General features: G+C 35.2%; 1 protein-coding gene and 1 long non-coding RNA gene across 9 annotated transcripts; one reads left to right on the plus strand and one right to left on the minus strand.

Moving 5' to 3' along the window:
• Positions 1-3,193: 3,193 nt before the first annotated feature.
• LOC104901424 (DNA ligase 1) lies at positions 3,194-16,372 on the minus strand. 5 transcript variants are annotated; one of them, XM_010689007.4, is made up of 16 exons: positions 15,536-16,370; positions 15,186-15,293; positions 15,009-15,107; positions 14,485-14,715; positions 14,279-14,373; positions 13,372-13,459; positions 12,345-12,476; positions 12,074-12,183; positions 7,764-7,859; positions 7,625-7,686; positions 7,449-7,520; positions 7,278-7,351; positions 7,118-7,177; positions 3,873-3,959; positions 3,701-3,778; positions 3,194-3,619 (listed from the first exon to the last, which is right to left on the minus strand). In XM_010689007.4, exons 1-16 carry the CDS (start codon positions 16,232-16,234, stop codon positions 3,593-3,595), a joined length of 2,118 nt encoding a protein of 705 aa, XP_010687309.1. In that variant the 5' UTR covers positions 16,235-16,370; the 3' UTR covers positions 3,194-3,592. The 5 variants fall into 5 exon arrangements, 2 of the variants coding, with proteins under 2 accessions (XP_010687309.1, XP_010687308.1); XM_010689006.4 differs by having other exon boundaries at positions 12,074-12,186; positions 15,536-16,368; XR_008967433.1 differs by lacking the exon at positions 3,194-3,619 and adding an exon at positions 4,461-6,486 and having other exon boundaries at positions 3,726-3,778; positions 12,074-12,186; positions 15,536-16,372.
• An 18-nt stretch (positions 16,373-16,390) lies between these two features.
• LOC104901425 (uncharacterized) lies at positions 16,391-23,524 on the plus strand. Of its 4 annotated transcripts, none has more exons than XR_008967436.1 (4): positions 16,391-20,399; positions 21,948-22,025; positions 23,102-23,177; positions 23,273-23,524. It is a non-coding gene; the product is annotated as an uncharacterized LOC104901425 (long non-coding RNA). The 4 variants fall into 4 exon arrangements; XR_007269263.2 differs by lacking the exon at positions 16,391-20,399 and adding an exon at positions 21,531-21,793; XR_008967435.1 differs by lacking the exon at positions 16,391-20,399 and having other exon boundaries at positions 21,555-22,025.
• Positions 23,525-23,662: the final 138 nt, after the last annotated feature.

Raw genomic sequence — 23,662 nt, forward strand, 5'->3', positions numbered from 1 at the left:
AGATGAAGATACTCGACCTATTAGAAGATCAAAGCGGCAGAAGAAGTATGTCAACTACGATGAGTATGGGGAAGAAGAACCTGATGATGAGACATTCTTGCTTGAACAGTACCAGGAAGCTAAGGATTGTCCCTATTACGTTTTTTAGACTAAGTTAGTAATTAATTCAAAATAAATTAATTAACTCATACCTCGGCGATCTCTTGAAAGCTAGAGTAAACATGTGATACAGATAAAGGCTTGGCTTTGAAATTAAATAACTTGGACTGAGAAGAACTAGTGGTTTGAGCCAAAAGACCCAAATCTTCGACTTCCTTAAAGGGTGTTTGGTGGCAGCTAAATCTACACCATATGCATTTGCAATGGTCTTTATAATGTTATGTTCCCCTAGACCAAGCTGATCTGATCCTCCTTCCTTAATCGGAGCAATTTTATAAGATGAAAGGCGTAAATTGCCAGCAAAGTCTCATGCGGGGAAGAAGAACACGTGATGGCAGCACTAAACATATTACAACCAATGTTTTTAATTACGGTACATTGAGATTCGACAGACATGAGCTCGTAAGCAAAGCACACAAATACCAATGGAAGCACCACCGCGTCTCTATCGCCACCACCAATTAAACAACTAGCCACATCCTCGAGATCAAACGAGCTCGGTTCTCTCTTTAACAACTGTGTCGTAGACTTAAGTTGAAGAAGATCATCAATTGTTGTTGTTGTTGATTTTGGTTTCTTGCAATTATCATCAGCACCATCAGTAGATCTACAATGTTTAACCTGAGACCGGTTTCTTCAGGCATGGGCCAGTAAAACATCGAACGCACTGCGTACGCTGGCGCACTTGGCGACACGATGGTATCAAAGGCGGGGGGTAGACGTGGTGGTCGGATAGGACTTAGAGTACTCTCAACCATCGCTCTCCTTGTAGGTTATGACGAGATAGAGTATAAAAATAATATTAGTATATTAGGAAAGAGAAAATATTTGGCTAAAAAACTGATGATTGGTTCTTTATGATGGACCAAGAAATAGAGGAGTAAAGAAGGAATTAAAGGAGAGAGAAAATATGGTAGGGTAGATGAAAGAGTGAGGAAGTAATAAAATTGATCATAAATTATAGGACAACCATTGGTTATGCTCTAAGGATTATGTTAAAGGTTCAAAGAACGAAAGAAATAAAAAATTACTCCGTATAATAGTTCATCTAGCAAAGATATCAGCGCCGATTGGTTCATATATGTTGTATCAGTATTCTGTATTTTTTTTAAAAGGAATATTAATATTCAGTACTTTAGGTATGGGGTTGGAAATTGGAATGGGCTAAACCCATATTACATGTATTTTTTTTTTTCTTTTCCTTAATTATAAGTTAATCAAAATAGCTTTGATGGTAGCCGTCCCTCCCCTTTTCTCTCTTTTTGTCTCTAAACCCTAGCCTCCCCTACCCATTCTTTATCAGTTAAGGGCTGCCATGGATGTTATCATCCATGGTAAGCCCCTCTCCCCCTTTTATTTTCAGTTTTTAGTTTTGTTGAATAAATTAGTATCTCTTTATGGAATTTTTTTTTAGTCTCTGTTGTGGAGATCTCTTTCTCCCCTATGGAAGTTGAGAGTATGGTTTTTTTGTTTTTAGATATGAGAAATTGTTCTCATTGGTTGAAGTTCAAAACTCAACATGAAGGTATTGAAATCTCGAATGCGGTAAATATGACTCGATCAAGAATGTTCTTCCCAAACTATGTCAGAATGATAAACTTCCTCATCAATAGCTGTTTGATTCAGCAAATACAAGGGGGCTGCTCTGTATTGCTCGATCTGGTTCAATGTAATTTTTTCGAAAATGAATTTGATTTAACCTTGTTTGATTGTATCTTGTTTTTCTTTAATATCTATTATAAATGTCTTTTGGCTTTCAATTAATAATACTTCTCCTTAAAAAAAATAGCTTTGGTGGTAGAGATATTTTATTTGTTTTCATAATCATATCATTTTTTCCTTTACATGTTACTCATCGTTTTCTTAAGAAAACAATGATTGGCAAAAGTCTATAGTCTACTGATTATTTTTTCAATTTGCTAATCACCAAGAGGTTTGTGGAGGACATGGTATTGCTTTTGAGGTGGAGGACGAAGTTGGCATGACAAAGCAAATTGAAAACACGGAAATGAGTAGTGATGATAAATGACAAATCGGTACTATTTATACTAAAAGAGAGCTTGTAAACATGTAATTAATTTCGGATATTTTTTGAATTGAATAATTGATTGGCCGAAATTAATGCTGATTGCCAATTCATATAAATCATCCTTGATTAATATTTTGATTTCATTACCATATATGAGTTAGAAAGGCAAAACCGAAATTACATAAAATTGGGAAGAATAAATTTCGGCCAATTAGAAACATAATTGGAGATTATAAAAACGACCTTGCCTTTTTTATTCCACAATTTACGGTAATAATCAATTATTGCCTCAAATCACCCCTATATAAGATCATTCGATTCCGAAATAATTTATTTTTCGGATTCCACCTAGGCAAATCCTACGTGGACACCCTAGATGAGAGTTTTACATTCCTCATGTTCTAGAATTGCTCGGTGATTGTGAGCCTGACACGCAGGATTTTTCATTTTGCTTTAGATAATAATATAGATGATTGGCAAAAGTCTATAGTCTACTGATTATATATTTTGCTAATCACCAAGAAGGTTTTTATATGATTTATTTTTTCTCATTTTGCTGATGACAGACCATTGGATTTATATAAAATATCTTGTAAAAGTTCTTTTTTCTTTTTTTTTTATCTTTAGCGAATTTATAATATTATTTTATAGCATGGTTTGTAAGTTGTCGGTCTTGGAAAAATATGGCCCAAATTCACCATTACATATGTAAATATTATAAGATAATATGAAAAATAAAGGGGAAAAAATATTTCGTGATATATGTGAATTGTTTTTTTATTTGAATCTTTGATTCTAAAATGTTTTAATCCAAACAAGTTAGAGTATTATTTTTATTCTAGAACTGAATCAAACACATGGGATTAAGAATCAAGTTCGAATCTCATACCACCCTGGTTTAAATACTAAATGCAAATCCATACCACCTTATGAACACAAAATTGAAAATAAACAACAATGAAATCTACTGACGATATAGAATTGAAGAACTTGGAACCCACAAACTGTAAGAATCCAATTGTTTTATTTACATTATTATAAGAGAAAAGAGAGAAAGAGATCTGTACATTAGATTGTGAATTATCTCAATTCTCAAATGTAAAAAGGAGGAGATATATACACATGGAAAAGGTAATAACAAACTAATGTTGATGCGTCAAAGTTTGTTAGAAGGCTCTTCGACAAGTGGTGGTTGTTAGGTTGTTAATAGGAGGTTCTACCCACAACAAAGCTTTTGGCCTTGATAGACAGCCAAGTGAAAAATACAGGACTTGAATTAGATTGGGAACTATAAATCTAGCTAATACCAAAAATCCCCACAAATTTCAACACTGACAATCTTGACCATCTGCGAGCATGTCAATTGTCTTCATTCTCATCAGCTAGGCAACATGGACTAACTTTCTATTGCCTAGAGTAAATTTCGGCAACCTACATGCAAGAAGACAGTAAATGATTACTAGACCCTACAACCAAACTTAATAAGATTCATTAAATGATCCAAACTTTCACCTGTTGTGCTGTCGAAGCTTGTTTAGGAGACTTGTCCGCACGCACACGAAGTACAACAGGATTGCGTAAAGAGAGACCCTACCACCGAGAAATTTTTTAGAAAAGCACATGGAAAAAACATAATTCAACAAAGCAAAGTAATGTAATGCATAATAAACATCTAGGTCTCTACCTTATCAGCATCAACACCATCAACTAAACCAACAGCTGCAGAATAAGCCGGACTGATTGTTATTCCACCAGCTTTCACCTCCCACACCTGCCATCAAAAGATGCTCACACAAAGTTAAGCAGTAAAATAATAGAATGAACATGTAAAAGGACAGGAAAACATGTGAGATGCTCTTAAAGCAGACGTGAGGCAAATACCGAGGACAGTTTGAGACTTGTACATCCTTATCAAAGACTACACTAGGCAGAGGTTAAGACTTAAGACCATTCACATAATATTTTTACAGACGCATATACGAAGCGTAATTTGAGAGATAGATCCTAGTAAAAAAGGAATTCACATCTCGTTTCACCCTTGCATTATTCACATCTCATGCATAAATTTTTCTTTTGGCATACTTTTGAAGCTGCCTTAGAATTAAGATACACTTCAGAAAAATTCATTGCAGCTTATCCAGAATTCCTAGCAGTTGAAACTCTCTTAGTAACAAAGGTTGCAAAAAATTCAACAAGATCTCACATCACTGACATCACTTTCGAGTAAGTATAGTATCAGAATAGTTAGTAAGTTGGTGAGAGAAAGTCTCACCTAACCCCACGCGTTTTCAACCAAACAACAAAGTCTGAGCAGGCTCGCCGGCGTCTGGCAATGGCATGCTCTGTAGAACCGGCGCCAGGGAGCCAGTGCTACTCTCACTCGATCGATCCTGTAGTAAGGGGAAACCCAGGTGCTCTCTTCTCTATCTGATCTCCACCAATTGTTGGCCTTATAGGATTTTAAGAAAATGTTCAGATCTGCTTAAGTCTTCTACAAATTCAATTCCACTTCTTCCTTCTCCCACTTCTAAAAAATCTTTAAAAGAAACTAGGAATTTCGAAGAGGAATAGTTGGTGTTTTTCTGTCTCCTGCTACCTATTTGGATTTTGTTTGTTGCTTGCTCTGTTTTTTCGAGTTTTATATTTTGCTTTCTTGGGATATATTAGTTTGCTAGTATGGTTCAACTAAAGGGTTTGGAGAAGGACTCTAGGCTTGCTCCAGTTTTAGCTCACCATTGGAGTTCATTATATGAGGATGACAAAGAAGTTGAACAGTTCTACAAGGATTTTGATGGACCTCAAGAAAACATTCATTACGCATCAACTCTCAAATTTGAAGGAAATCAACTTCACAAGTTAAGTGATTTCAACAATGCTCTTGCCAATTATAACAAAGCGTATTGCTATTCCTGAAGTGTGTGAATCACTTTTAGAATGTGGAACAATCCCGTGCTTAGGGAATTAGTAATATACCTTAATTTGAATTTAGGGGCTTCTGCTTTATAGCTAAACAAATTGAAGCAAGTCGTTGTCTTATGTTCATTGATATTGGAGATTGATGAGAGAATAGTAAAGGCTCAGTTTTGAAGAGGACAAAGTCTAGTGAAATCGGGGAACCTGAAAGATGCGTGCGAAGACTTAAGGAAAGCAAGGGACTTAAAACCAAAAAACAAGAAGATACTCAGGGAACTAACGAACTTGGAAAAAATGCTTCTTAAGGGACTGGAATCTAAAGAAAAGGAATTCGAAGAAAAGGATGTGATTTGGAATGCTTTGGGAGATCAAATGCAAGCTCCCTCAGATGAGATGAGAAGCTCTACTCCTCAAAAAGCAAAGCTAGAAAAACAAGTGGGACATTCCTTTGATGGGGATACAAAAGTAGTTGACATATCTGAAAATGTCGACAAATCTAAAACAAAGCTTGAAGTCAGACATTAGCTAATGCCAAGATAAGCATGGAAGTTGGAAAGGTAAATGACTCAAAAAGGAGCACGCCTCGACCGCTCGTTGTCAAAAAGGCAAGCTAAGTTATGTGAACAAAAAGAATCCATCCATGCTCATGAGAATATCCGACAAAGACATTGACAGGATGAGGAAAGGAAGGGAGCTGCAGTTCTATGATCCCAATTCAATGTCATATTTGAAGGTTCAACCCAAAAGCAAAAATCATGACGGAGGCCCCAGTAAAGGCGCTTACAGACTCGTCACCCATATTGAGTGAAGTCCAAGATGAACTAAGCTCAAGGGAATCGAAGAGACTAGCACAAGAGGAGAAATCTCTAGCTGATGCTAACCTCTCACTCGCATATCAACTCTATCTCAAGGATAATGAAGATGGGACAGACATTTCAAGAATGGGTGAAATGACGCAAGATAAATTTATCCACGAAGAAACACGTGTTCCCTGTACTAGTGAGAAAATGGGAGCCTCGTCCGAAAACGGATTTACTTGGTCTACATTATCCGGTATGTCAACTGTAATTCATCCTACTAATCCAAAAGATAAGAGAAGAGAGAAGAACCATTCCGGTTAAGAAGAGAAAGGGTGGTATTTCCTCCATGTTAGACCATTCCAGTTATTCAAGGAAGAAGCCTTCTGCTATTTGTGTGAGTCGATGGTTTACCATAATAGGGTTGATCATGATGTAACATGTTTAGCTGATGTAAAAGGTTTTAAGGTTAGTAGGATTGACACTGCTAAGGCCCATGAGCTGGCTACTAGAGCTGGAGCCTGGAAAGGGTGCTAAAGTGTCATTACTGATAGCCTATTTCTGTTTTCATTTATTATTATTGTGCTCCTGCTGTCAAAAAAAAAAAAAGCATCAGAGGTCCAAAAGTACACTATTTCAGCAAAAGGGTCAAAAAGATTAAGCTTCTCCACTCCAAAAACCACCAGCCCCTCCCCTTCCACCACCCCCACCCTCCGAAAAGATCCTGCCACCAATCTCCACCCCCTGAATCAGCCCCCACCTTCGAAACCAGCCTCCACACACTGATAAACCATAGTTTTTCTGTCGTTGAAGGTTGTTTTTGAGGGTGAGGGAGTGAATTCGGGGCTGTTGGTAGTTTTGCAGGGGTGAGGGGGTGATTTCAGAGGGTGGGATCACTTTCAGGGGGTGTGGGGTTAGTGGTGGGGGTGAGGGAGCTGTTGCGGGTGTGGGGGCTGGTAGAGTTAGGGTTAAGGATTAGTTTTTTAATTGAATTAATAAAAAAATAAATTTTACATTGAATTTGCAAAAAAAAAGAGGCTACTCGATAGAACTCCGAAAAGTTTTGGCTACCATTTATATAACATTAAAGTCCAAGCTACCAAATAGAATATCCCAAAATAAAAAAAAAAGGATAATAAAAAGTGAAAGCAAGAATCCTCCATAGTCAAACAGAAGCAAGGAGCAAAACCACATTCTTGTAGCAACTTCAATATCATACCTCTGAGGGTTCAAACCACACGTCTGGTTGAACTCCGTCTGCATTATATTTGTAGTAAGGCTGCACAACAAGAAAACACAGTTTGTACTTTGTAGTATAATCTGACTAAAGGCCCATAATGTGCACATTCTGGTAAAAGAAGATCGAATAAGAAACAAACCTCTGCACTGGTTAGGACCTTAGACTGAAAATTGTCATGAAAATCAAGCAGCATTTGATCAGAAAGCCCAGAGCCTAACAAGGAATTCAGCAAACTAACATAATATGAAACAATGAAGAATCCTTGTGCAAGCATAGAAGAAATTTGAATTATCACACAATTCTAGTGAACCTGCTTTGCATACGGTTTGGAACGTTTCAGTCTCAGGGTCATAGCAAGCAAGAAGAAATGTCCCATAAACACCTACGTATAAGATGAATAAAAATGAGTATCATCAGATCTGAGTTGATTAGCACATATTTAGAGCTCAGATTTCCAAAAGTGTCATACAGAGAAAGGTCAATTACCTGCACGCTTGCCACGGCCAGAATAAGCACCAATAGGTACTAGATCAAGCGAGTCCCACATACTGCAATAGAATGAAATGCCGAAATCAGTATAAGAAAATCGATAACAGAGCTTTTAAATGATATAAGTATCACCAACCTTTCAACGAAATCTTTCTTTAACTTAAGCCACTTGCGTTTTCCAGGTTCATATATGGAGACCTTGCCCAATTGTTTAATCATCAGACCCTCGCAGCTACAAAACAACGACAAGTAAGCAAGATACAGCAGTCAAAAGTTGTCTTTTTTCCTTCTTCTAGTCAACATTACAACCTGCAAATTGAAGATGAAGGCATTTTAATCTCAGTAGATGAGTGAGATTTATCTCTCTAGTTTTGCTTTCTTTATTCCCTCTTTTACATGTTTTTTCCCCTCATCTTGGACTTATTTTCTCCTCATATCTACTAGAGACTTTTTTTATGTTTCATGAATTATCCTATCTTTTCATGGTTTCCCCCCTCCTATTTTCTGTGTCATTTGTATTTTGGTTTTCTTGGTTTCCTTTTGGACCATGGTTCAAAAATGTGGTTTCGGTCGCGATCGTGGTAACGATCAGTGTCGTGGTAACGGAGATGATGCGGCTGCCGCCATATATGAGCCAAGACTACGAGATAATACATGAATCGACCTAAAACACGTTTTTTTCAAACCTCAGCAGTATCATTTCGATGGATTTGAAAACCTTTACCATGCAGCTGAAATGATATAGCCTTGTTTTAACACCATGTTTTGGACTAACAAATATAGGAAGCAAGTAAAGGAGGAAAAGACAACCAATTCCAACCCAAAGGACAAGAAGACCAAGCCCAGCAACCACCCTCGCAACATTATACCCGTCATGGCCAACCCATAAGTCAGACAGTATGAGAGCATTCCAGGCTCCCAGCTGAGCTGTTTTAGGCACATTAATGGATTTTTGAGGTTGAAATTTCAGATTATTAGTAATTGTTCTCAACTCTTTATCTTCCTCTCCTTAATCCTTGCTTAAGTTGCTGATTAGCAATCTTGTTTTTCTCTATTGCATGGCCATTCATTAAATGAAACATTGATGATGGATGCTAACATGGATTTTAGATTCCTAGTTGGCTATTTGCTTGATAACCATATATTTGCCTCCACTAAGACTCCTTTACCAACGCTGACCCTTCAACCCTTAGAGATTTCTAATGTTGATAAATTTGACACTAGGATTCGTGCTATTTTATATAGCTCTCACATGATGATTATATAAATTCTTAGTTAAGGGGTTAGAGTAAACGTGTAATGCATTGGTTTGCTAACATAGGGATCTAGATATCGGTTTGCACCATGAATTGGATTAGTTCATTGTTAGTTGGTAACTAAGGTTGTGTTGAGAGACTCAACCTGTGTTCGATTTGACTAACTAATTGACCCTTGTTCAATTCGTGATTAGTTATAAGTTTGATTCACTATCTTTAAATGCTTCCCCTCCTACTTCGACCGCCACGGAGACTAATAATCTAATAGAAAGGGTCAAACAAATGTATGTCCATAAAAAGTGCTTAAGACTTAATTAGCTCAAAGGTCCATCAAAGAAGGATCATCAAGCAAACTACCTAGTCGAAGTATAAATCCAAAAAAGCATGCAAATGCCTCTCCTTTTGTAGCAAAGCTACCTCACCCTTCTGGGAAAGTTCAAAGCTTGATGATCAATTTGCTACCCTTCCGTGATTGCAAGTTCAAAGCTTGATGATCAATTTGCTAAATTCTTTGATGTTCTCAAGAAACTTTACATTAATATCTCTTTCACGGAAGTCATTAAACAAATGCAACAACTTATGCTAAGTTTTTAAAAGATGTTTTAAACAAGAAACGGGCTTATAAATTTAAGAAAATATATAATGCGACAATTCAAAACAAGTTGCCCACAAAAAAAAAAAATAACCCCAAAAGCTTTTCGATTCCTTGTGCCACGGGAGACATAATTATTAACAAGGTTTTGTATGATTTAGGTGCTAGACTCTTATGTCTTACTCTATTGGAAAAAGATTGGACCTAGGTGAATTAAAGACTAACCACATTTCTCTCTAATTTGTTGATCAAAATACATATAGATGAAGATCCAGATGTTGACATTATTTTAGAAAGGCCCTTTTTTGTAATGCCGAGGGCTATCAATGATGCCAAGAAATGCAAATCGAGTTTAAGGTGGGACACGAAAACATTGAGTTTAATTTGATTCAAGTCATGAATTGTCCTAATGTAATTTGTATTTGATTTTTTGAGCATATGAAGTAAGTAGAGGAGGAAAACCCAAAGGAAAAGAGATCAATCCCTTATGGGCTCACTCAAACATCGTCTGAGCAACTGTACCTGAGCAACTTCTAGCCCATCTGAGCACCTAGCTTATGAAGCCCGTTCAAGGTATCCTAGCCATTTTAATCAATCTATTTTCCGCCCCTTGGTATAAAAGGTTGTATTTATACCTTTCTAACCTAATTTTGATACACATTCTTGTTCTAAACACTTTTGCCTATATAAGTTCTAACTATTTTTCTCTCTCCACTTTAGAAGCTTTTACAGGCACATTAATGGAGTCTTGACATTAAAATTTTAGATTTTTAGTAACTATTCTCTACTCTTTATCTTCCTTTATTTCATTTATTTTGTTAACGATACTCTCTTTTATTATTGATTTTTGATTTGCTCATCTTTTGTTTAATACTTCATTAGGGCTAATCAATCTCCTTAATCCTTGCTTAAGTGCTTGTGTCTCATTTGCTTGGCTATTCATGGAACAAAACATTTGTTACGGTTAATAGCATGGATTTTAGATTCCTAGTTAGCTATTTGCTTCATACCTTAGATTTGCCTCCACTAAGACCCATTGAATCCAAACTCGGTTGTTAGTAACATCATGGCCGTTATATAAGGGATTTTGAACTTTCATTTTGCAAAATGTCGTTGCGTAACAGTACAATGAAATTCACGTCCATCTTGTCGCATTGTTACGTAAGGTGACTCGTTTTTTATCACCTTACTTTTTCACAAATTGCAAAAAAAAAAAGAGACAGAAAATAGTAGCAAAAAACAATAGGCACACACCAACAAAAAGGAGAAGAACTTAGACGCAGGCTTTGAAGTTGGATAGATACCAACTTATATATGACTTAGTATATCTTTATGTTTCTATGGGATATTCATCTCATGTTTAAGTAATCTTTCATTCATCATATATATAGCCTAATATGATAGCTTTGGTCATACTAAGTTATAAGAATATCTTACAAAACTTCAAACATGCTAATTTAAGGTTAAAAATCTAATAGTGTGTTTTTTTAAAAATAAATCACCTCTCTTTAACCGCGATATATTCTACTCGACTGGTACAAGACGCTCTACGCTCCGCGTCATTACGACATCCGCGATTTTCTTCCTTTCTACGACCCTTTTCCATATGCTTAACATTGACCCTTACCATTAGAGATGTTGACAAATTTGACACCAAGATGCATGCCATTGTGACTATCAAGGTTCAAAGTACGGGATTAAATGAAGGGAAGAGGCACGATAATGCTCTCAATTAGGAATGAGCTATTGACGATGAATTAAAAAGGCAAAAAAAGTTAATAATCAACCAATTCTCACCTTTTGAATATTGATTTGTGATTACAAACATCGTGAAAAGCATGACTTCTCACTCAAACCTTCCGTGAAGATAACAAATCCAACTCTTTGACCAATCACAACAAACCCATTCCAAAAGGGTCATTCGTTAGTCACATCAAATTTAGTTAGAGTCTCTACCAACCCATTGCACCTACACTCCAGCCCCCTAACTAAGAAATTACCTAACCATCATGTGAAAGTTTTGAATCCATTGCATTATATCCATATTACCCCCTAACCCTTTCTCTTATGAATCTCCCACACCTTTATTTGACTTCCTTTTTGTTTTTCTTTTTAGTGATTTGAATCGAGTTAGTTTAATTGCAAATATCAAAATCCCTTTTGATTCGCGTGCAGAGTGTTTAGTATATTCCTTGCGGATCTTGACCCTTTCTTACAACAATATCTCTTATATTGGTTGAGTTAGGTTTGATAGGCAGTCTATGTTTTAGTGATGCAAAAGCTCTTAATCAGTAGGCTGTAACAACATGCATTAGTAGAACAGTAAATAAATGTAGTGTTCCCTGAAAAAAAGGAAAGAAAAAAAACTTATCACCATCTTTAAACGACTTAAACTAAGAATTGAGCGGTACATTCCAGTCTTTTTGAAGTCTTTTTGAAATGCACTGAAACCTTAAGCTAGTCAAGTTAACACTTAATAAGTTATAGATAACTTTTCACATTCAATCTATAGCATAGCGACATGCTTTAGTAAGTCATTTAGACAAGCATAAGTTAGACTTTCTATAATCAAAAACATGAAGCTACTGATATAAGTACCTCTCAGAAGCAGATTTCTCCAAGAAAAATTGCAACATTTCTACATTAGTTGATGTTAATTCAGCTGCATACTCAAGATATCCAGGTTCCTCCTCAAATGCTGCATGTAACTTCTGCAAGAAAGACCTTTGTAAGTCACGGAAGGGCATTCTTTCCCGAAGAAAAAGGGTGGGGCCGGGGGTGGAAGGTGATCAGCACCACATATAAAAACAGCAGAAAGAAAGTGAAAGTAATTAGTATTAATAGTAAATATGGGTTTGTGGAGCTGTACCTCTCTACGATCAGTGAGCGGTTCCTCAAGAAGCGATTGACCATTCAGATATAACAAATCAAATGCAAATATGCACGCATTGACCTTAATATCATGAATATCAACATTCTTACGACTGCGAGTGCTGAGTTTCTGAACCACACATCAAATTTGAATAATCAACATATAAGAATGAGCAAGAACTACACAGCAGTGAGATGCCAGCACTTTGAAAAGTGCTGGCATGACTGTATAATCACAGTAAGGCGAACACCAAAAATATGCACAAGAAAGGAAATTACGGGGAACAAAGATGTCCAATCTCGAAGGATATAACGAGACGAATCTAACAGGATCCAACATACTTAAATCATACTTACATATTACTTCCTCCGTTATTTTATCTCACTACATAGAGTCTCACGCCTTCCAAAACACAACTTTAAATCTTAATATTTCTAGTAAAAAATTAATATTAATTAAGGATATAGCTAAAGACAGATCCAACATGATTATATTTTCCTTATGCATCAATCATGATGAATGAAGGGAAGTGTGTCAATGGTGTAAAATGAGCAATACAGTATGAAATTTGCCAAAATACAGAGTTACCCTGCGAAATTGACCCATTTCTCTTTAGTCTCTTACTTAGAGTGGCCACTAGCCAACCCCTAGGTGTCATATTTCATTTATGGGTTTTCGGTAGATTTGGGCATTTTCAATGATAGTTAGGAAGACGGTATGCTACTCTATAACCAATATCCTTTTATAGCATAATAACCTAGTGAGTTCCACTAGCTTCTAGTTATGGATAGGATCGCTTCGCCTAAGGGTAAGAGGAGCAGCTCCATATGTTTTCATCAAGCCAAAGGATGATCACTTCTCAAAAATCTAGTTCAGGTTCCTTTTCTGAATTTTCTTACATTGTATTCAGTATCATTTTCATTAACCCTACTGCTTCCAATAAAACCCTCATTTCCAACGGGGTAGGGCGTATCCACTAGCGATAATCTAAATCTAAACACAAGAAAGAAAACACACAACGTACCTGAAAAGATAGAATTTTTCCTTCGTCACGGTCGTAGGCAACAAGTTCGCAATCCAGAATAACTGACTTTACACAAGGTCGTTTGAGTCTGTATCCAAAGGGAACATTAAATAAGCATACAGAAGAAAGAATGTAAACAAAAGATGCTCAAAATTGCTGCAACATTTTGAATCTAGTAAGCTACAATGACGCAATAGCAGAATAATAAGAAAGACTACAACATAGAGGATAAGAGATGCAACATTTAGAAGCCTATAAAACAATAAGCGACTAGATCCTCTAAACACGGTAAAGCAAACATGCAGTTGCCTCATAACTTATCTTCACACAACCACTGATTTTGATGTTCGGTCGGTAAGAAGGAATGTACATTATTTGTTGGTCCAATATAGCAAAAAGGTAGAACTTTAAGAAAACTAGTAAAAAAAAACTCAAGACACTTTAAGGGCGCGTTTGGTTGGTAAAGGGGAAAGGGAAAGGAATCATGTAAGGGTTAGAAGGGGAAAGGAATCAAAAACCGCCAAATTAAAACACATGTTTGGTATCAAATATAGGGGAAAGGGATTGAAATTTCCGGCGGCCACCCATACCTCTCATCTCCCACTCTTTTCTTCTGGCATCTCATTCAACTCTCATCTCATCTCACCATCGATTTTCTGAACCACCGACTACGAGTAGTCCGGCATCATCACCGACGTCCGGAATCAAATGTAGTTGGCTGTTTGCACTGGCTAAATAGAAGACTTTTTCACAACAATTAGATCTCATTTGGGGTATCATTGTATTAAACATGAGAAGAAGCCTTGCCTAGGTCTAACTAAAATCTTCAATAAAGATAGATATTTAAAGCTGAAGCAACTCACATTCAATAATTCAAAGCTTTACAGGAATTAATACATTAATTTACCTTGTTACAGTATCAACAACGTCTGGAAACTTCCCTGTACTACGTTCAAGGCTTCTACTATAAATTTCAACCTTGCCATTCTCGAGTAAATGTATCTGCAGAAAACACATAAAGCTGAGAAAGATACACACAAGGAAATTATGAATAGCAAAACAACCAATAGGGAACTAATGCAGAAAAGAGATCCCCCACATAACCTGAATTACCTGAGCTCTTTCACCATCATACTTGTATTCACAAGAGTAAGGTACATTCCCAAATTCATTCACAACATCAGCTATGGATCCAATTGGTTTCGATAACATCGGCTCTAATGGGATACCCAATGAAAGACCGCAGACCTTTGGAAGGTTCCTCACACCAACACTAAATAGAGCATTAACTATCTTCTCATAGACAGGAAGAACAGCATAAGCTCGTTTGACAATCTCTACAGCCTAACTTGAAGGCAACATACAAATCACACAAACGAGAGCAACGGGTTATAAAACAGGCTATAAATAAAAGATACAGACAGATTAACTACATAGTAGTAGCCACAAGGGGGCACGAAATTGTATGCAAAAACATCCCTTGATAAGAATATACTAGGTGGCCAATTAAACCCATCATCATTATCATACGCAAGGTTTTAGTTCAATACAAATTCAAGTTTCTAAAGTACACAAGTGAACTAGCTTTTTTCTAACAAAGGGCAAAGGTTATTATTAACCCCACGGAAGAATCTCACCTGCTGAAAAGTAGGCGGATTTTCTTTCTCAAGAAAGACAGCTGCACATCCTAATGCATCTATAATAGTGGCATCTGAAAATCCGATACCCAAACCTTTCTGCAATAAAAATACAGACACTGCTGACAAAGAAGCACAGAAACAAAAATCCAAAAAAATAGTATATGATATAGTTACCTTAGGCAGTAAAAGACGAATTAGGTACTTGGGTTCGCAATTACTGGCAGCAGCAAGAAGTCGCTCTAGAATATGTATCTTCTTCTTTTTGCTATCATTCCCAGACACCTATGAAAGAAGCAGTTAGTAGATAAAACAGACTAAGGGTCTGTTTTCCCCAACTTATTTTCAGTTCAGTTCAATTCAGTTCAGATCACTTCAGCTCTTGACAATACTTTTACTCTCACATATCACTATTCATTTCATTTCAGTTCAATTCAATTCAGTTCAGATCAGTCCAGCTGTTTTATGCCAAAGAGAACATGCCCTAAGTCAGTAATTAATTCAAAATAAAATTAATTAACTCATACCTCGGCAATCTCCTGAAAGCTAGAGTAAACATGTGATACAGATAAAGGCTTGGCTTTGAAATTAAATAACTTGGATTGAGAAGAACGAGTGGTTTGAGCCAAAAGACCCAAATCTCCGACTTCCTTAAAGCGGCGTTTTGTGGCAGCTAAATCTGCACCATATGCATTTGCAATGGCCTTAATAATGTTATGTTCCCCTATACCAAGCTGATCCGATCCTCCCTCCTCAAGTGGAACAATTTTATAAGATGAAAGCCGTAAAATTGCGAGTAAAGTCTCCTGCGGGGAAGAAGAACAAGTGATGGCAACCCTAAACATATTACAACCAATGTTTTTAATTACAGTTCGTTGAGATTCGGCGGACATGAGCTCGTAAGCAAAGCAAACAAATACGAAAGGAAGCACCATTGCGTCTCTGTCGCCTCCACCAAGTAAACAACTAGCCACAGCCTCGAGATCAAACGAGCTCGGTTCTCTCTTTAACAACTGTACCGTAGCCTTAAGTTGATCAAACGAGTTCAAACGAACTGTCGTCTCTGTCTCTGTTGCTGTTGCTGTTGCTGTTGCGGTTGATTTTGGTTTCTTGCCATTATCATCAGCATCATCAGTAGATCTAAAGCGTTTGAGCTCAGGCCGGTTTCTTCGAGCAGAAGCCAGTAAAACATCGAAGGCATTGCGTACGCTGGCGCACTCCTTCATGGAGGCGCGGTGGTATTAGAGGCGCCGGCGGGGGCAGACGGCGGTGGTCGGGTAGGAGTACGTTTTTTTTTTAATATCTCTATTATACTCGTCCTCTATTAGGTTACCTCTTTTTTTGAGTTTTAAAAAGAATAGTATTGTGTACCTGTCCTGTCAAAAAGTATTGTGTGGCATACAAACTTACACAGAGAGACAAAAAATTATTTATACTTAAAATCAATATCTCTATTACATAAGGGAAGGGGGGAGCAACGGTGTCCTCTTTTGAACTGACTATTTTGCCCCCCTTCCCTTTCTAAATTACAAAAGGAACGGAGATAATAGGAATTAGTTGAAAAGGGCTTTTATATAATTAGACTTAAATTTGATTCATCTTCATATAAAATCTGAAAACAAGATGTGTATGAAATTTGATTAATTTATGACACTGATGAAAAGGTTACAAATTTATTTTTTTTAAAAAAATTCCAATATAAATTTTTGCCCAAAACTTTTGCAAAATATCCATGTTCAGAAATAAATTTTGAAAAATAAAACAATATCAAACCTTTTTGCGAACAACTTTTGCAAAAATCCATTTTCAGAAAAAAAAATTTACATTAATTTGCGAAATCATATTGTGTATGAAAAAGTTTAAATTTCATTACCTATAATTGAAACTCAAAGTGTTAAAATTTAGAAAAGGAGAAAAATAAAAAATGACCATTTCATGCGAAATCATATTGTGTATGAAAAACTTAAAATTTCATTTGAAATATAATTGAAAGTCAAAGTGTGAACATTTAGGGCCTGTTCTCCCCAGCTTATTTTCAATTCAGTTCAGTTCAATTCAGTTCAGTTCAGATCAGTTGAGATCAGTTCAGTTCAGATCAGTTCAATTCAGATCAGTTCAGTTCAGCTCTTGACAATACTTTTACTCTCACATGTCACTATTCATTTCAGTTCAGTTCAGTTCAATTTAATTCAGTTCAGATCAGTTCAGATCAGTTCAGTTCAGTTCAGTTCAGTTTAGATCAGTTCAGATCAGTTCAGTTCAGTTCAGTTCAGCTGTTTTATGCCGAAGAGAACATACCCTTAGAAAAGGAGAAAAATTAAAATGATGAAAATTTTTAAATATCAATTTGTGAAATCATAATTTAGAAGTTAGACAAGGAAAAATAACTGAAATTGTCTTATACTTTTCGGTTACAATTTTGGGATCATAGAGAAATTACTGAAATCCATATCAAAAACTATTATAAATTACAAAAATGAATAAAAGCAAAAAAAAAAAAAGGATATTTAGTAAAGAGCATCACACTGATTATAAAATAATATGTGCATATAAGACTTGAGAAACAAAAAACTATTCAAAATCACAAAAATGAATAAGAACAAAAAAAATAACATGAAAGAATCTTATTCACAAAATGGAGGTGAACTTAAATATTAACTTGCATTTTCAATTTGTTTACTACTTAGTATTAGGCCTAAAAATATCATCGCACGCATCGCGTGCACAAAAGGCTAGTATACATATAAAGGAGGAACTTTTCGGGAGCATAGAGCGCGCCACCTAGGATTGCCACATCATCTTATAAATTTACAAATAATAAAAATATACTACCTCTGTTTTTATTTAGTTGTAACGTTTTGACTTTCACGCTTGCCAATGTACAATTTCAAATCGTTTTATCTCTAATTGTATGTAAGTAAAAATTATAAAAATTTGATATTATGAAAGCTTACATCGAAACAAATCAAACAAGACCCCACATGACTATATTTTGTTTAACATATAAATCAATAAATGTGGTCAAATAAGAGAACATGAATAGTGCAATTTGTCAAACGTTGCAACTAAAAGAGAACGGAGGTAGTATATAATAAAATATAGAGATAATATAGATAATTAAAAATCTAGAGATAATAAAATTTAGAGTTTGAGAGATAATAAAATTTAGAGATAAGTTTGAGAGATAAGACTTTATCTATTTCAATATTTTTTATTTTTTTATTAGAAATATAAAACATATTTTCATATTATTTCAATTATTTTTTTCTGTTTGCGTTTCAATTGCTAAGAAATATCTACTACAACAATAAATTCAAATGATGAGAATCGAATTATCATTTGTTTCAACTGGAAAAAAAACAAAGGAAACCTCATCAAAAATATCTCATGGTCATATCCCAAATAAATTATCTAATTGCAACGTCATCTTATTAATTTAGAGATAATAAAATTTAGAGTTTGAGAGATAATAAAAGTTAGAGTTTGAGAGATAAGAGTTTATCACTCTACGGCTATGATTCACTCTACTATAAATATGCATGTTTAGCTAACAATTGACCATTTTCATATACTTAAAACACTACAACTTACAACAATGGCTCACCAATATTCTGATCCAAACTTATCACGAGAAGCAAGAAAAAGACGTCGAACGATAATTAACCCAGAATTTATTCAAGGTTATACTTTTTCATACCTATAATGGTATGAATTTTACTAGCTTTATGAATCAACTATGCAAATCAGAATCTCTTATGCAATTTCATAGCCAATAATCCATCTAACTATTAACATAAAGTAAAGGTAATATTGACAATTAAAGTTGTTTTTTTTTTTACTTAAAGTTGATTGGTCCAAATAGATAAGTAAAACTGCCCAAAGTGGTGATTATTGCAATGGAAAAGGAACAGATGAAGTATGTAAATCAAATCGTGTTGAAAAATCTCATTTTACAGTCACACAAAATCAATAATGTTAAGAAAAAATAACAAAAAAATATATAAAAAACAACCCGTGCAACGCACGGGCTTCAAAACTAGTTGAATATATGTGTGATGAAAAATTTGTGGTTCTATTCCAAAAATAGCAAATAAGGGACACCCTTAAAAGGAATAGAGGTAAACTAATAAAGGACGGAGGGAGTATAAGCCAAGAGAGGATGTGTGGTGTCCTTTTTCGAAGTGACTAAAATACCCTTTAATAATTTAAAATAATATTTTTCTTTTTATAAAAAATTGAAAAATGAGAATCAATTAAACTTGCCATATGAGTAGGTCAAAAATGGAATATGCAATACCATTAATAACTTGACAAACTAGATTGACACAATCAATTCACGAAATCAATTAGAATTTTCAACTGAAAAAAGTTAGCAACATATCATGATAACATAATATTACATATTTACAAAGTTCAAACAATATGGTTTATTAACATATATAATTGTTAAAGAAATATAATAAAGTCGCTGAAAAGAAAATTCTTAAATCATCGACCAAATTTTACAGTGACGGTATTGAACTAGGTTGAAAATCATTCACTTTTAATTTAAAAAGATAATAACATCTACAAAAGAACCTCAATAATTTACATCACTACCAAAATAATTTCAAATAAAAAAAACATGTCAATTTGTATATAGCTATATAAGATTGTCGACGAACACATCGCGTGCATATGCAACTAGTGTTAAAGGCTCGAAGAAGCAAACAAAGAGTCGATTGTCCCTATTACTTTTTTTAGACACACTAGTAGAAAAAACCTCTTTTGCTACTTTACAAATGCTTGGGTTGTTTTAACAACCCGAGCATTTGACAAGTTTTTTGGAAAATTAAAAAGAAAAATTCACAAATGCTCGGGTTTTTAAAAACAACCCGAGCATTTGACTAATTTAATACTTTTTTTTTGAAAGGAATTTTATACTTGAAGTTGGAACGCAAGTCTAACACTATTTCCCCTCTAATCTCTGTTCTCTCTCTCTTTCCCTCTTCATGAAACTGCTTCTCTTTCTCTCTCTTCCCCTCTTCACTCACTCCTCGAACTGCTTCTTCGAATGCATGTCGAGGTAATTTCTTTCGATTTTTATTGTTGTATTTTTGTTTTTTTTTTGGTTTCCTAGATTTGGGGATTATTTTAGGGTTTTCTTTGATTCTTTAAGTTTTTTTTTATTCAAATCTTTCTCTCTCACCTCGATTCGCCATACCGGCCACCGCGGCGAGCCAATGTTGTTCCGTCATATACTTCTTGGCTTGTTTTCCCTTTTCTGAATTTTCATCTTCCCAATTTCTTCTGTATGTCAACCAAACAAGAATGCTAATGTTGTTTGTATGCCATGGCCGGATGGTCCTGTTTCCTCTGTTAAAACTTATCCTTCAGGGCCGAAATCTTGAGGTAAATTTCTTTCCATCTTGAGTTTCTCTTTTTAATTTCTGTGTTTTTTTTTACTGAAATTTCATGTGGGTTTTGTTTATTTGGGTGTTTGGACATTTGGGTCGATTTTAGTTTTGTGATTTATGAAGATACATCATGTAGTGTAATCTTTGAAGTAGTATTTGTTAGAAATCTCAGGTGTGAGATATTCAATTTTATTGGTTATATTATATTATTTGTTGGGATATTACTAAATTCTAGGAGTATTTTCAACTACAGGATGCTTATTTGATTATGATTTGAGAACTGTTATTATCAATATTTTGCTTAACTATCCAGTATTCTGAATTCAAAATGTCATATTTGCTACTTGATATTGTAATGTGGTTAATTGGGGTGGATGGTATTAGTCATGTAGATCCTCAATAATGAAGCTTTCTCGTTTGATGCTATTTTGTTGATCATACTTGTTTCATCAATCTGTGTTCTTATGCTAAGAGAACTCACATGTGAGTTAAGACTAGTTGCTTCACATGTGAGTTGGAAGGTCGGTTGGAAAAGGAGAAAAATTACCTACCTGAGTCTTCTTTTATCTATGGAATGAAAGAATACCAGCCAGCCTGAGCTTTCCTAACACTAGTTGTATCCTCTAGGTATTCCTCCCTCGTTGTCACAAGAATTCACCTTTTGTTTTACGTCATTCCCAGATGATTTGACTATAATCTACAATACTCCTGTCCCTAAATAATAGACCATATTTCTGTTATGGGCTGTTCCAAATTAACAGGTCACTTTCTTCTGAATTGAATCTTTGAACTCTTCCACATTATAATTTTGTAATATTAACTTAATTCCTTGAAATTGAACATGTTCTGAGGGATGAATGGGGTAAAGGTTTTTTTTTATTGATTTTTATAAACCATCATTTCTCATACAGAATGGATAAAGGGAATACTTAATCGTTCATTACTTCTACTTTTGTCCTTTCTGTATCACCTCCATGAAAACCAAATCAGTCTTCAAACTAAAAAATAACCTAAAAACGGACAAGATCATCTTCAAACAAGCCAATGGATATCTAAACAGGCTAAGGTCGTGACTTGACTTGTGAGGATATCTCAATTGGAGCTCTTGCCGATTTTTAGGTACCCAACAAGAAGCTACAACTTCCAAGCAACAGAGCTATAAACTCAGACCTAGCTCAAACTTAAGATTTTATATTCAACAAAAGATTTTATTATATACTACATGCCTTTGCTAATGGACAGGATATACCCCTATAATGGACAGGATAATGCAAAGGGCTTTGATTGAGTGTTACATCAAGTACGTGAGAAGGCATGACATTGCTTTCTTACCAAGTGCTGCACTAAGAACACAACCTATGGGAGTAATGTGGGTATCTAGAATACAAGGTGTCTTCTTACTATGAATATTTTATCCTTTCAATACCTACAAATACTATTTTTATGGGGAAGCGTTGATTGATCACATGTTGAAGTTGATGAGTAGATGAAAATTTCAGTTTTATTGTCTATGTATGTTTGACACGGAATTTGTGTGTTACAGTTAAGTGACAATGTTCGAAGCCATGTGGAAGAAAAGGTTGGAAAAGCTGTCAAGAACCATAGCCATTTGATGCGGGAGGTTAGTTTGATGCATATGATAAATGCTCTTTCATGGCATGTCGTTCCTCTGTATACATGGAGAACTTGTTCTACACCTAACAGAGAGGAGGAACTGATGCGAGTCCAAACCAAGTGGATTTACTAAAATCTCACATATTCGGTGAAGTAACGGTTATCCAGATAGACGGACACAAAAGATATGAGAATGAATGCAATGTTTTGCTATTTTACTACATCAGATTTTCTGAATATGGAGTACTTTACAACAACTTACTTAATCTTTGAACTTTTCTGTCAGATTCTTCGTACAAAGTACTTTGATATGCCACCTCTTACACTCAACGAAATTAAGAACTTTATTTATTAAGAACTTTTTATGAAATTAACTGTGCATGTTCTTATTGGAGCTTATTTTTCCCTTTTACTTTTATGTAGTTGGGTTGAATTGCTATGAACTATGTGTATGAATTGAGAGCGAATGTTACAGCAAGAGGAAATACGTGAATAATAAACTTTACCCTAATAAGAGATAAAGTTTATGTTAAAATAAGGTAAAAACAGAATATTAGTCTATTTTGGGACGGAGGAAGTAGAATCTTTAAGCAAACCATTACCCTTATTTTCTGTTTTTTTCCCTATTGGTAAAGGTCTCTCTTGTACACCATGTTTTAGATTGTGTGCATTGATGTATCATCATGGTTAATGGTACAAGGATGCACCGTCAGAATAGTTTAACAACCTGAATTAGCAAATTGTGTGCCCATGTTTGTTCCATGCACCAAAATATGTCGTGTTCTATGTAGGACCTACGAAGTTCAGACTTGACTACTGGTGTTAGAGTTGGGTATGTGTCGAGGTGTCAGGCTCAGCCAACTTATAGAGTTCTGCTTATAATATTCTTTTATCTAAAATGAACACATCTATGCTAGAGTTTGGAGTATGCGGTACTCAAGGAGAAACGAAATAAAATGACATGAAACCTTCTGTATAAAGTCTTCATTTCTTACCAATCTGCTCTTTTTTCTTGGTGAACTAGTAAAAATTGTTGATTTCCCTCTCTCGACTTTAAGATTCTTATGTTTGTGTGATCTTCAGGTTATACAATGTCGGGTTGTTAATTGCTGGGAAAAACAAAGAGGTCTGCTCGTTGAAGCTTTTCATGTTTTTCTTGGTAACTTCCTCTTTAGTTTCTTGCCTTTCACTAGTTTACATTGACAAGTACGTATAATCATTGATGATGATTTGTCCATAACCTAAATGTTACAGAAATGTTCGTGAAGATTTTTGCTGCAACTATAACATTATCTCTAATTCATAACATGTCTCCTCCCAAAAGATCATCTTGAGCCTCCATGTTTTACTAATAGATTTTTCTCTATAGAATCTTTCTGATTCTCAGAATTTTTAGTTCCCTTCAACTAGGTTTAAGGATCTCACCAAGAGCTCCAAAACCTTGTCATTTTGTATACTACACTACTCAGAAGTGAAATGATATGTTTGTACCATTAATGTTTTGATTTTTAATTTGTGAAAGTGACAATAATCATTATATCACCTAAGGCAAAGTTTAAAAAGAAACACATTATTCACAGTTCTCCCTCAAAGATTTATAATGTACTTCTACTGTCCTATACAACAAGCTTTTTAAGCTCAAAA

Source organism: Beta vulgaris, chromosome 8, assembly GCF_026745355.1.
Source record: "Beta vulgaris subsp. vulgaris cultivar EL10 chromosome 8, EL10.2, whole genome shotgun sequence".
Taxonomy (NCBI): domain Eukaryota; kingdom Viridiplantae; phylum Streptophyta; class Magnoliopsida; order Caryophyllales; family Amaranthaceae; genus Beta; species Beta vulgaris.